The sequence below is a fragment of the Pantherophis guttatus genome, chromosome 2 (assembly GCF_059756535.1).
Source record: "Pantherophis guttatus breed Tessera chromosome 2, ASM5975653v1, whole genome shotgun sequence".
Taxonomy (NCBI): domain Eukaryota; kingdom Metazoa; phylum Chordata; class Lepidosauria; order Squamata; family Colubridae; genus Pantherophis; species Pantherophis guttatus.
In genome coordinates, this window is record NC_142064.1 from 170,840,109 (window position 1) to 170,853,278 (window position 13,170).

The 13,170-nt window shown below is 36.9% G+C and overlaps 1 protein-coding gene across 9 annotated transcripts in view; it reads right to left on the minus strand.

The window, feature by feature from the left end:
• The window catches only part of NDEL1 (nudE neurodevelopment protein 1 like 1), a 24,132-nt gene continuing 10,962 nt past the window's right edge, over positions 1-13,170 (minus strand). For 3 of the 9 annotated variants that reach the window (XM_034407884.3, XM_034407893.3, XM_087887299.1), the window contains exons 5-10: positions 12,500-12,636; positions 11,905-12,078; positions 11,050-11,141; positions 8,511-8,662; positions 5,908-6,040; positions 1-1,148 (exon numbers count right to left, since the gene is read on the minus strand). In XM_034407884.3, the coding sequence (XP_034263775.1) occupies positions 5,941-6,040; positions 8,511-8,662; positions 11,050-11,141; positions 11,905-12,078; positions 12,500-12,636 (655 nt within the window). In that variant the 3' untranslated portion in view covers positions 1-1,148; positions 5,908-5,940. Of the gene's footprint in view, positions 1,149-4,850; positions 4,876-5,907; positions 6,041-8,510; positions 8,663-11,049; positions 11,142-11,904; positions 12,079-12,499; positions 12,637-13,170 lie in introns of all 9 variants that reach the window. The other 6 variants (XM_034407899.3, XM_087887300.1, XM_087887302.1 and 3 more) reach the window with 3 other exon arrangements.

Genomic DNA, 13,170 nt, shown 5'->3' on the forward strand with positions numbered 1-13,170 from the left:
TTTTCTGAAAAGCAAATATGTCCACATTAAAAGATCTTTATTTTAGGACCATCTCTCTTGTGAAACCACAGGATGGCAGTCACCACATAAAGTTGACGTACTGTCCTAAGGGAAACATGCCTCAGAAGTCTTAATAAATAAAGTTAGAAAGCCCAAGTTATATACAAATATCTTAGGCAAATATGTTTACAAATCTATGTACAATAAAACAAATGTAAACAGTTAACGCAGCAAAGGGGACACAAGAAAGGGATGACAAAATTCAAGCTATGAGTAGCAATGTGCCCCTAGTCTTTCCTGGCTTTAATTCCTTTCTCCTTCCTTTGCTTTTGGGCAATTGTCACCAAGCAGCTAAAAGTCCAATCCACAGTTTTCTTGAAATAAAAATAGGGAAAGCCAACTTAGTAGGATAAAACTGACTGCGAAGGAATTGCTGAACTGAGGGTATGTCTCCATTTTAGAAAAGAACAACTTTGGCATAATTGCATAATGTATTATGCTCCATAGGGAGATGCCACATCTAAATATTCTCCATGACCCACGACCCAGATCTTTGGCAGGGTGCTGCTAGGTACAAAGACCCCTCATAGAAACTTGTTAAAAATTCATTCCAAATCCATCCACTGGTCAGAGGATTTCTAAAACTTCCCTTGAAAATGAATTGACCTATGCAGAAAATAAAAGTGGGGGGAGAGCTGGGGTCCTTTGTACAATGTGAAAGACATAGGATACCCAGCATCAAAGTAGTCCCTAGCTAGCCAACATACAAAACTGAAGAGGTGGAAAAAAGGAAGTGATTTGGGCAAGTGCAACTCCTGCAATCTGTGAGAGAGACATCAGTGGTGACCATTTTAAGAATGTCCACGATGGAAATAGAAGAAAATAGACTGTATTAACAAGGAGTGCTCTGTATGTGCTTGGTTTTCTGGGCAGTTTCTGTGTTCTGCAACACCCACTCAGCTCCAGCAGGGGGTGCCAACAGAAAACTATCACAAGCAGCTTTTTTCTTATTCCTTCAAGAACAAAACCCAAGTCCCATCATAGCTTTGCAATCCATTCATACACTCAGAGGGAGCATGCCAGGTGCAGATGATGGTCTGGATGCTCCTAGACCTGGTGGTGGGCCTTGGTCAAACCCGTTGACTGCCCTACAAGACAAAGAAGAAAAAATTGTTAACAAGTAGCACTGACAAATTATACCCCCTCTCTAACAGGATTATGTTAGTCCTATGATGACAGCAAAAAAAACCTGATTAACTCCCAAAACTCAAGCAAGAAAACCATCCATTTATGGCAAGTTCTCTAGAGAGATAAATACAATAAAGGATAACACTCCACACAAATAAAAAGCCGTTTTCTAAAAACAATAACAACAACGATGTTAATATTTGGGGCTGCTTCACTGTGAACATGTGAGATATATAAACCCTTGGCTCATCAGGAAATACTGTGGTCTGGTCATCCAGTCACAAACCAAGAAGGCTAACTTAATTTAGTATGTTTAGCATCTGCCTTAGAAACCTTGACCTCCTATTAGCCAGACCAGCTTCTGTTTCCATTGCTTTGTCAAGATTCAATTTGATAAAGATGACACAGAGACGTGACACAGTCACTGCTACATGTCCCAAAGCTAGCCTACCTGTAAATGTGACAACCTCTTTTACTGCAATTCAAGCTGACAATATAAAAAAAATATTTCAAAAGACTAGCAGGGTACTAAGATGCTCATAATCGACCCTTTACAAAGTTGTAGATCAAAACTATGATTGAAGGATTGCAGAGTAAGTAAAATGGTTTACTTGATACAGAAACTAGTTTGTATATATACAGTTACAGCAAGCTATGCTAAGGAAAATGGATTTAAACCCTTTGAAAAAAAATTGTGGTGTTATGAAAAAGTATTACATTATCTAACCCTTATATATTTCAAACAAATCAGCATAAACTGCCTTTTTGTCTAATTTTCTAGTCTTTCTTTTCATAATGACTAATTTTTAAACTATATTTTTTCTTTTTTTATTGCATTTTTTCTCTTTACATATCTCTATTACATATTTAACAGATTTGTGACATTATTCATACAACTAGAATCAATACTAGAATACATTGATTCTAGTACAATACATTTCAATACATTGTAAACATTATATACATTCTATTTCTATACATTCTATTCCTTTATGTACATTTCCATTCTTTATTTATATATTTTGAAGAACAGAAACAAAGATGTGAGATTTTGTCTGGAAAATGGATTCCAAAGTTCCAGGATCCCAGTCTGACCTATTCCAAACAACTAATAGTTTGTATAATTCTTCTGTATCTGGTATTATTTTTAGGTTTGAGAATTATTTCAAATCTTAAAATGCATTGCCCAACTATGTAACAAAAATATAAACATATCATGAAATGAAATTCTAAATTCTGACAAAAAACATTTTCCCAGTAACATTACATTAACTGGACCCCTACCTATTCTCATCAAGATTGCAGCTAGAAACTATAGGTCAAGTAAGGAAATTCATAAGGCATAAGGTTGGATTAGAATCAAAACTTTATTGATCAGTTGCTCAATTCATCAGCTCTAATTCACCAACTATAAATCATCAAATCCAGCAAGTCATAATAATGAAATCCAAGAATAGCTGTGTTTTCCCAGAACAAGCTAAATGATAGTGATACAAATCTTGAAGATTTTTTTTCCTATTTTGCTGGTACTCTAAAGCTACCCTGAGAAAAGTAAAAAGACCGATTCTTACTATTAAACAATGAGGAAATCACACTGTTAAGCAATACAAAATGTCATGAACTGAAACACAAACAAAAAAGAAAGAAAACAACTGAAATAAAAAATTGCAATTGAAAACACCTACCAAGCTACACTTGATACTGTAGATTCCATACCAATCAACTCATGGCAGGCAACAATACTAATAAAGACTGCTAGTAACACAAGGTATAGTATCAGAAAGAAGACAGAACAAATGATCCCCCAGATCTCCAATTCATTCAGTGGAAATTGTGGTCATTTTGGGGAAAACTGAGAAGAAATACTTATGAATTATTTTCTTCTAGAATTAATGAAATCTTTTAAAAATTGATTTGGTCACGCCTTATACTCTTCTACTGCTATAATTTAGTAACATTTATAGTATAATTTATTTTAAAAAATTGAGCTGCAAGCAGTTATATAACTCTCAGAACTTTGTTTAGATGCCTGAATCATTTGCAACTAATGACAAAACAAAATATGTTAGGAGGAGTACAGATTAAATCAAGAAAAGCAAAAAAATGCAAGGCAAAAAACAACTATTTTGTTTTACTTAATTGCCCATTCAATTCCAACTTCTGCAATAATCAATTACATGAGCTTCCCACATGCCAGACAGTTACTTATGGCCTAGTTAACTTGCAGCTTGACTGTGGCAATTCTGTGTCTACATGGGGCTGCCCTTGGTCCACTTGGAAGCTTCAACTGATCCAGAATGCAGTGGTGTGGGCAGTGAAGGACATGCCTCAGTATGCCCATATGCCACCCCTGGTCCACAAAGTGTACCATTATGCTTGTGGGAGTGATTCAAGCTGCTGTTATGACCTATAAAGCCCTACATGGCCTAGGTCCCGTTTTACTCGAGGGACTGTCTATCTTCTGTGGCTGACGAGAGCTGATAAGGTTGGCAAGATTCAGATCCCTTCAATTCAACAGTGTTACATATTGGGACCCAGGAAGCGTGCCTTCTCTGTTATAAAATCTGACATCTGAAATGAAATTTTGCTGATGGTATTCTATACGGATGGCATTCCAGAATGCCTTAAAGTCCTATTTGTTCTTCCAGGCCTTGGGTTAGAGTAGCTGGGATCCTGTCAGATTGTATGCGTGCATCCACACATACCATTTGCATTTGTTGGCATTTCTTGCCATTTGGTCTTTATTTTTCTTTGTACTTATCTTTTCTGTATTTATCTTATATATTCTATTTAATTTTATTGCAACTTGCCCAGTGTTAGTCTGGGAGTTGGATTGTGCTTAAATTGAATGAATAAATAAATGATAGTAACTACACAACTCAATGCCACTATAAAATAATAATCTTATTCATGGCTGAACTTTCAACTAACATTGTTGTTTGAAGACATTTTTGAATCAGCTTGTAAAAGCGATTATTCTTTGTGATATGTTCACCATTCAGTCACTTTTACCTCATGGTGCTGACTTTTTGGAATACTTCTTGGTAGCGCTGATTGAAAAGAGATGATTTCAGATCAAGTAATAAAATATTTTATCATAAAATCCTCGGTATCTGTTTTAAATTTCATTTTTGTCTTATTTCATTATTGGGGCAGAAGAGAAACAAGCCCATATTTAAAAAATAATGAATCAGTAGTTCACTATTCAGTTTATGATATATTTGTAGCAATTACCTGAATTCTATATTAAATTTATATGACATCTGTCAAGCACTAATTTATATGAATTAATAGGAAGTGCATTTTTCAAGTTTAAAATGTGTAAGAAGCATTTACTTTGCAACAGAATTCCCACTTTTCCTTTTGTGAAGGAGCAGATTTTTTATGCCTTCCAAATTTTTATATAATATACAATTCAATCCAATATATACCATGTGTTCCATTCAAGTAACATGCATAGAAAGGATCAAGACAAAATTAGAACATTACTAATGTAATATGTATTAATTACATATTACTAATTACTGAAATTCATATTAGAAAATTCAAAGAGAGGCTATTAGACTAATAATGTCAGTTCCAAATCCATTATGGACAATACACATAAACTATAATCTCCAAGCATAAAAACAAGCTCATCACACCAAACCAGGCACAATTACCCATGAAATATGTAGGGAATCTGACCTAAACATATGGGAGAGATAGAAAAATAGTTTAAAAAATATACTTTTTGTGCAAAATATGACTGAAAGTTGGAAATTAATTTCATTTCACAAATGCACAGGTAGTTTTGATTTAGAACCCAGTTTTTCAGCCATAAAAGGAAGAATTGCTTTCCGTATTCTAACAAGGATTGTTAAAGTTGTCTAGATTCAGGCATATTTATCATCTATATGTCTGCCTTTATTTTGAGACAGAGAGCTCTGACATTGTTCCTGGGATGTGTTGGAGCATGGTACTTTTCCAGCTTCTCATATTCCTTCTTCCTGGTGTTATTGTCACACTTAGCACCACTACATCTATCACCACCACTATCTTCTGTTACTTGTCTATTACCAAAATGTCCAATTGACTAGTACCTGCCTATCTGTCTGGATCTGGAAGTCCCGCAGGATCTTAACTCTCTTATTCTCCACGCCATCTTGACTTCGAGCCTCATACACCGTGCAGATGTTTTTGTAAACAATGCCAGCTAGTTGGTTGTGCCATTCAGTGTAAGCTGTTTTTGCCTGCATCAATGTACATCCCTAGTTAATTCTGTGGAGAAGGCCTATTCAAATGAATTTTCAGCAACAGTTAAATGAAGTCATCAAGATAATTGTTTAGAATATTTAAAAAAGGTACATGAATGCCAAGTTAATAGAAGATTACAATTCTGCCTTGGGTTAAGACCAAAGCGAACACCCAATTTTACTTTTTTCACAACAAGGTCTAAAAAGCAAGTTCACTGTGTCTCAGCTACCATCCATTAATTCAAACATGCACCTCAAACTCCTCCTCAATTTTCTTAGTTCCAAGCCTCAACAGCTCTGTCATCAACTTCAATAAACTTCCTATGCAAACAGTGCATTCTGCTTGTAACTCTGACATCAGCTTAGTATACATCTTATCATGCTGAATTAGCTAACATTTGTAACTCTATAGAAAGCCAACAGAGAATTCAAAGCAAATAACACAATAGCAGCAAAGGCTGCAATACAGCAATGAGCAAATTACCTCAGTCAGTCCCACCACCCAACTATAGGCCATTCATAAGGCAGCGGCAGCAGCAGATTGGGTCGGGTCCATAAGCAAACGTGGCTGTTTCAGGATCCAGCGACAATTGGGGGCAGGGAGAACACTACAGGGGCTATAGAGAGAAAGAAAGAAAAGGAAGGAGGAGAAGAACGGGCATGCCTGAGCTCACTTTCAATGTAAGAAGTTCAGCCCTAGGCAGTGATTTTCATCCGTTCATACTTGGATGCTCAAATTTATGAACATGTTCTGGATTGGGAGTGGAGGCAGCAGGTAAGACAGGAAGTAAGTGGAAGCAGCACAGGAAGAGCTACACGATACATATGTCAACACTAACCAAACATGACCATGACATATCAACACTAACCAAAAGCAGAAGCAGTGCAGAGAAATGGCTGTTGATGCTTCTGGATCACTTAAATAACAAGATGTTATTTAAGTTGCTGCTGTTTTAACTTTAAATGTATTTAAATAATCTCTGCTTACTATGTGAGGTTTGTACTATTGTTTAAGAGACAACTGCAGTTATCTACTGCAATGTACCATATTTTGTTTTACTCTAAATGTATGCTGACTATTGATAAGCACGAAGTTCTTGTATGCTACATCAAGAATGAATAAGAAAAGGGATTGATTACTGACAGACTGAAAAGATGTTTAGCAGTTGCAGAAATGCATGCTCCAAGTTAAGGGAGACAGGTTTTCAAAGGGCACAGAGTGAAATCTGGAAGAAGCCAGACTAATCAACATTGTAGAAAGCATTAGGGTCACGAAAATAAATAGATCTTTATGAAGAATGAAGAGAAAAGATGATTAAAGAAAAAGGCTGCAGCAAGGAGCAATATGAAATGCATGTATGTTTTGAATGCTTCTGGTGCATCAATTGCCCCTTGTATAATTTTGATGAAAAAAAATCAATCCAGCAAACAGATTTTAGAAGTCACTGATAAGAGTGAGCTTTTCCTAGCATATAATTCACTTATATCATGGTTCAAGGAGAAAAAAAAACCTCTTTGTTATTAATTTGTGCTTCAAAATTCAAGATTGGAAACTCTGCTAGTTTGAATTGCTGGACTTGGAATTGACTTTAATAGTAATTGTATGGATGAATCATTTCTATCCTGCCCATGTGCAAACAGCCAAGACATATCCTTGTTCTGCAAGTTGCACAGACATTTGGCTAGGCATAAAAGGAGCCTACAGAGACGTCTCTCCAAATTCTTCCTTATAATATTTTGAAGAGCTCAATTTTTAATATGGATTTATTATTCATCAGTCCTAGATAGCTGTTCATGCCAAAGTTACTGCTTTTATGGAGTCTGTGAGGGACTATCTTTAAAAAGTATTTGCAATGTTCAGTATTTGCCAGTACTTGCAAAGGTTCAGGTTGCACTCTAATTTTTCAACAACTTTCTTGGCTGATTCTTAGTTTAGTCTTTGGTCAGATATAGAATTTCAGTTTTAAACTCTAAATATTATTACCCCAAATTATTTTAAGTAGCAACTTAGGTCTGTAAAATATAGAAACCCACAATTTGAAGAACAGTTGTGAGGAGTAGCATCAGTCTGAGCCTTATTTGCAGTACCATCAAAACTGTGAAACTCCCTTGAAAAATAATGAAAGGACAATGGAATCTCTCATTCAATATGCATTTTTATTCCCTTCACTCAATCATTTGCTTGTTCTATTGCTATATTTAACACTATTTCTAATCAGTATTTATAAGATATCTATATTACTTCCAGTTATCCCTAATTATTTGGATGATTATAGTTGGGAGTCATCCAAAGCTAAAAAAAATTTCAATAAGCTCATATCAGAAATACTGATCCTGAAGTAATTCAAAAAAGAAAAAAAAATATAGGAAATCATCAATTAAAATAAAGAAAGTGACACAGCCACAAAATATTTTAAACCTTGTGGCTAATTATATATTTCTTGGGTAGATGAAAACAGTATTCTACAATTTTAATGAATGGCAGTTGAAGAGTTCAATGTTATTCACTTTTAAATATTACTTATATTTGGAAGTCAAAAGTAAAGTGTAGTAAATCAAGCAATTCTGATTTCTTTTTGTATGAGATGACTCTTAGTGTTAGGAACATTTTTCCCATTCATAAAAATGTTCAAAGACAAAATATAAAGTTGTTTTGGGCTGTCTTGTCATCTTTCCTGCAATGCAGGTGGAAGATATATAAATTCCAATTTTTCATTCATTAAGGAAAAGGTATATAACAAGCAAAGTTTGAGCCTATGCCAAAATAAAGAAAGAGAGCCAGTTTGATGCAGTAGTTAAGACATTAGGCTAAAAACTGGGAGACCATGAGTTGTTGTCCTGCTTTAGGCACAAAGCCATCTGGGTGACTTTGGGCCAGTCATTCACTCTCAGTCCTAGGAAGGAGTCAATTGCAAATCATGAGTGTAAATCTTGCTAGGAAAACTGCAGGGACTAGTCACTACAGTCACAAGGAGTCAGAATTTATTTGAACAAAAAAGAAAAAAAGGAAGATGTTTATGAATCAAAGAGTGGGGAAAACCTTATGCAAAACAATTCTCTAAAACTTCATGTAAAAACAAAACTTACGCTTTGTCATAAAATGTTGTATGTCCTGGATGACAGAACTTCATGCCATTGCTGTTGATCATACTGCTATTTATGTTTCCTGCAACATATGATTTACGTGATGCCTGGTCCTTTGCAAAGTTCCTACAAGCAGCTAATTTGGATTCTAAAGCCTGAGAAGGAATGAAAAAAACAGAATATATTAACAGTCTGGGTGAAAGATTAAAGAAGGTAGAATTATTAGGAGCCACATCACAATGAAAAGTATAAAGAATGACTTGGGGCAAAATGATTTGCAAAGAAATATAAGTGCTCTTAATATACATTTTTGGTTAAGAACCGAGTTTAAAAATATGCCCATAATTGAAACTTTCAAGTATTCTTCCACAGAGAAATTATCTAAAACAGCAACCAATTATTTACTATCCATCAACATCTGTAGTAGTGGAAACTGCAATTTGCATACTTTAAGAAAACATTAAAAATGATAATAGCCAGTTAAAGATGTATTGTACAAGTACAAGTATTTGTAATAAAGGAATTGGGAATAGAATGTTGAAAATATATGCACCTCTCTTTATTGATTGTAAGATGTGAGATTTGTAAAATTTCATGCACTCTGTATTGATTGTTCATCTTTTAACATAGTCATGAACTTTTTTAAAAAGAATTAGTAAAAGCTAAGATTCAAGATGCTGAACTCTAAATAATATTAACCTTACCATGCTAGATTTTATTGTCATTTCTCCCTACATGAAACCACAGAGCTGTTGATCTAGCAGTACATGCTTGATTCCCAGGCCAGTTCTTTCCAAGTAAACATATGTAATCCCTCCCTCCTTTGTATATACAAATTTGCTGCTCCATGTAGTCATTCAAACTATGCAAATAGCACAATTCTAAATTTCTAAATAAGCCCCAATGAGTTCAATTCTCCTTAGTATAATAATAGTACAGAAACATTTGTTTCATGTAATGAAGTAAACCATTCCGTTTCAAGTGATTTCCTTTCACTGGACTAGAATAAAATAGAATAACAGAGTTGGAAGGAACATTGCAAGTCTTCCAGTCCAACCCCGTTTGGGCAGGAAACCTCTCTGGAGGGCTCGGGACAGGGGGTGCTCCTCTGTCCTGGTCCTGTTAGATCTCTCAGCGGCTTTTGATACCATCGACCATGGTATCATGCTGCACCGGTTAGAAGAGTTAGGGGTGGGAGGCACTGTGTTGCGGTGGTTCTCCTTTCTCTCTGACCGGTCGCAGTCTGTGTTGACAGGGGGACAGAGGTCGACCCCGAGGCCCCTCATATGTGGGGTGCCGCAGGGGTCGGTCCTCTCGCCTCTCCTGTTCAACATTTATGTGAAGCCTCTGGGCGAGATCATCCGTGGTTTCGGGGTGGAGTACCATCAGTACGCTGACGACACCCAGCTGTACATCTCCACCCCGGATCACCCCAACGATGCCGTTGAAGTGATGTCCCGGTGCCTGGAGGCCGTACGGATCTGGATGGGGAGGAACAGGCTCAGGCTCAACCCATCCAAGACCGAGTGGCTGTGGTTTCCGACGTCCCTATATAATCAGTTGACGCCATCACTGACTATTGGGGGCGAATCATTGGCCCCCACGGAGAGGGCTCGCAACTTGGGCGTCCTCCTGGATTCACAGCTGTCTTTAGAAGAGCACCTGACGGCCGTGACCGGGAGGATTTTTTATCAGGTTCGCCTGATTCGCCAGTTGCGTCCCTTTCTGGATCGGGACTCGTTACGCACGGTCACTCATGCCCTCGTCACCTCCCGCCTGGACTATTGTAATGCTCTCTACATGGGGCTCCCCTTGAGGAGCACCCGGAGGCTCCAACTGGCGCATAGTGCGGCCGCGCGGGTGGTAATGGGAGCGTCATGGCGCTCCCATGTGACACCTCTCCTGCGCAAACTGCACTGGCTCCCGGTGGTCTTCCGGGTGCGCTTCAAGGTTTTGGTTACCACCTTTAAAGCGCTCCATGGCTTAGGACCTGGTTATTTACGGGACCGCCTACTACCACCAATAGCCTCCCACCGGCCAGTACGCTCTCATAGAGAGGGACTCCTCCAGGTGCCGTCAGCCAAACAGTGTCGGCTGGCAGCCCCTAGGGGGAGAGCCTTCTCTGTGGGGGCACCTACCGTCTGGAATGAGCTCCCCCCAGAGATATGGAGGATCCCGGATCTGCGCACCTTCCACCGCGCTGTGAAGACCTTTTTATTCCATCAAGCGGGCTTGGCCTAATCTCCTCCCTCTTTTAATATGTAAATTTTAATCTGTTTTTAAATTATTGGGGTGTTTTAATCTGTCCGGGCCAAAATGATTTAATTTTATTTTATCTGGTTTTTAAATTTTGTGTATTTATGTATTTTATTGCTTGGCTGTTCACCGCCCTGAGTCCTTCGGGAGTAGGGCGGTATACAAATCAAATAAACTAAACTAAACTTATGATTTCAATGCATGTGAGAAATTGTACTGTATGTCACATAGATAGCATTTAGAAACAGCCATAGCTAGATAGCATGATGCAGAGCATAGTTCTTACCCCCACTTTTCTTAGAAGATCACCTACAATGTTGAGAGCTGATATTCGGGCAGATGGAGTAAGGGGGCTGGTACCAAAGCCATTGGGAATAGCTGCAACAAACCCACAAATACAACAGAATAGTCACATAATTACAATGTCCAAAACTCAAGCATTTACAACAACAAAAGTAACAAAGAGCAACCCCACACCAGGATCCTTTATATTTCAATGAGTAAGTGTCGTAGCAATATATTTTGCCTAAAGTTTGGTGGCCAGGACTAAAACAATTCTATATACAACACTGATTTCCATAAAATCTTGTTTCCATAAAATCACTTCCCACACTTTCTTCAAGGCTGAACATGCATATTTACCCAGTGTAATGTAAGGGTAACAATACAGATAGTCCTTGACTTATGATTTTTCAAAGTCACAAGGGCCTTGGAAAAAGTGACTTACAACCAGTACTCACACTTACAATTGTGAAATTACCTTGTGTTCATATGATCACAATTTGGGCACTTAACAACTGGCTCACATTCAGGACCATTTGCAGCATCATGCGGTCACATGATCCAATTTGCCACATTTTAAGGGTGGGGCTCTTTGGGCTTTTTTGTCAACCAATTCTTACTGCTAGTGTTCTAAATTCCTAACTTACATTGCTATTAAGATAGATCATATTTTATAGCTAAAGAGGACAAAGGGAAAAAAGTTATAGATAAAATGGATGTCAGTGTTCCAATATTGTTCTCAATATTTTGAGAACAAAAAACAGCTATATATGGGGATGTAAATAATTAAACCTGGCTCAATTTCTACTTGTAATATAAGGATTCAGTATTTCAGAAAATATATATGTATATATTCTACCTTTTGGAGAGGGAAAGCTGTTTTCACAGCCTTTCCCAACAGGTGTTGCTGGCAGTGACAGTGAAGCTTGGACTGCTGAATCCATCTTTTCACAATCCAGGGTTGGGGAACTAGGAGCAGATTTCCTGGTTACTTCTTGTTGTCTTTCTCGTACTGCTAGTTCTTGCCTTAAATCTGTAAATTTTAAGAAAAAAATTGGCAAACTTGTATATTTTAGCTATGAGTATAAAAACCTTTCCCCTCTCCCCAGTCTGTTCATTCTACTATTCTGTTCATTCCTGAGACACTCCTATGCCTCACAAAAGGTCACCACCACCAAATTGGAGGCCTTGTAGTTGCTTGATTTGATTTCACAGACTAAGCAGGGATGAAGATGGATTGATCCCAGGATCTGATGTCAAATAAGCCTAAATGAATGTGCTTCTTGTCAAACAGTTGATACAGTTCATGAAATAGTCATAAAAATATGAATACATTAGATGAACTTTAGCTGCACTTCAAAACTAGAAAATTATCTTGCAACTTTCTTATAACCTAGGAAATCAGAGTTTGCCATTATTACAACTTTAATTAGCAGCTATATATTAAGTAGTACCTCTAGCTTCATCTTTCAGTCTTTGCACGGAAACTAGCAAAGATTCTTTGTCATCCAGTTCACTTTCCAAAAAAGCATTTCTCTCTATGGCTTGATTCAACCTTTGTTCAAAATCTTCCAAAGAAACAATTGTGGCCCTAGAAATTAAAAAAAAAGAAAGAAGAAGAAATAAACTCTTTGTTAGACATTTAACTGTGGGAGGTAAAGAAACATCAAAAAACAGAGGATTCAATATCTGTCAAAGACAGAAAATTACTGAACAAATTATAAGTCATCCCAGGAACTAGTTGGGTCGATAAAGATAATGCAGAACAAGATGGCAGCTCTCCATGCTAGTAATAGGTATACAGTGAATTAAAAAAAATTCAAGCCATTATCTTACTTGTCTTATTCTTAATGCTCTATATCAAATACAACTAAATAAATAAAACTAAAGCAATTGACTAGTTTTCTTACAGAATGTTCTGGATATTAGTTAGGAGAAAGTACTCCAATATCATCCATAAACACTGCTGTCTACTCAATCATTAAGCTTTGTTAAATAAAAAACTATATAGAAGAATTTGAATAAAAATCAAAGGAAAATGTGATGTTTGTTTTTTAATATTACTTCATGATTTTTTGAACAAAATTCAGTTTCAGAAGAAAATATAAAAAATGAAAGTGGTTTG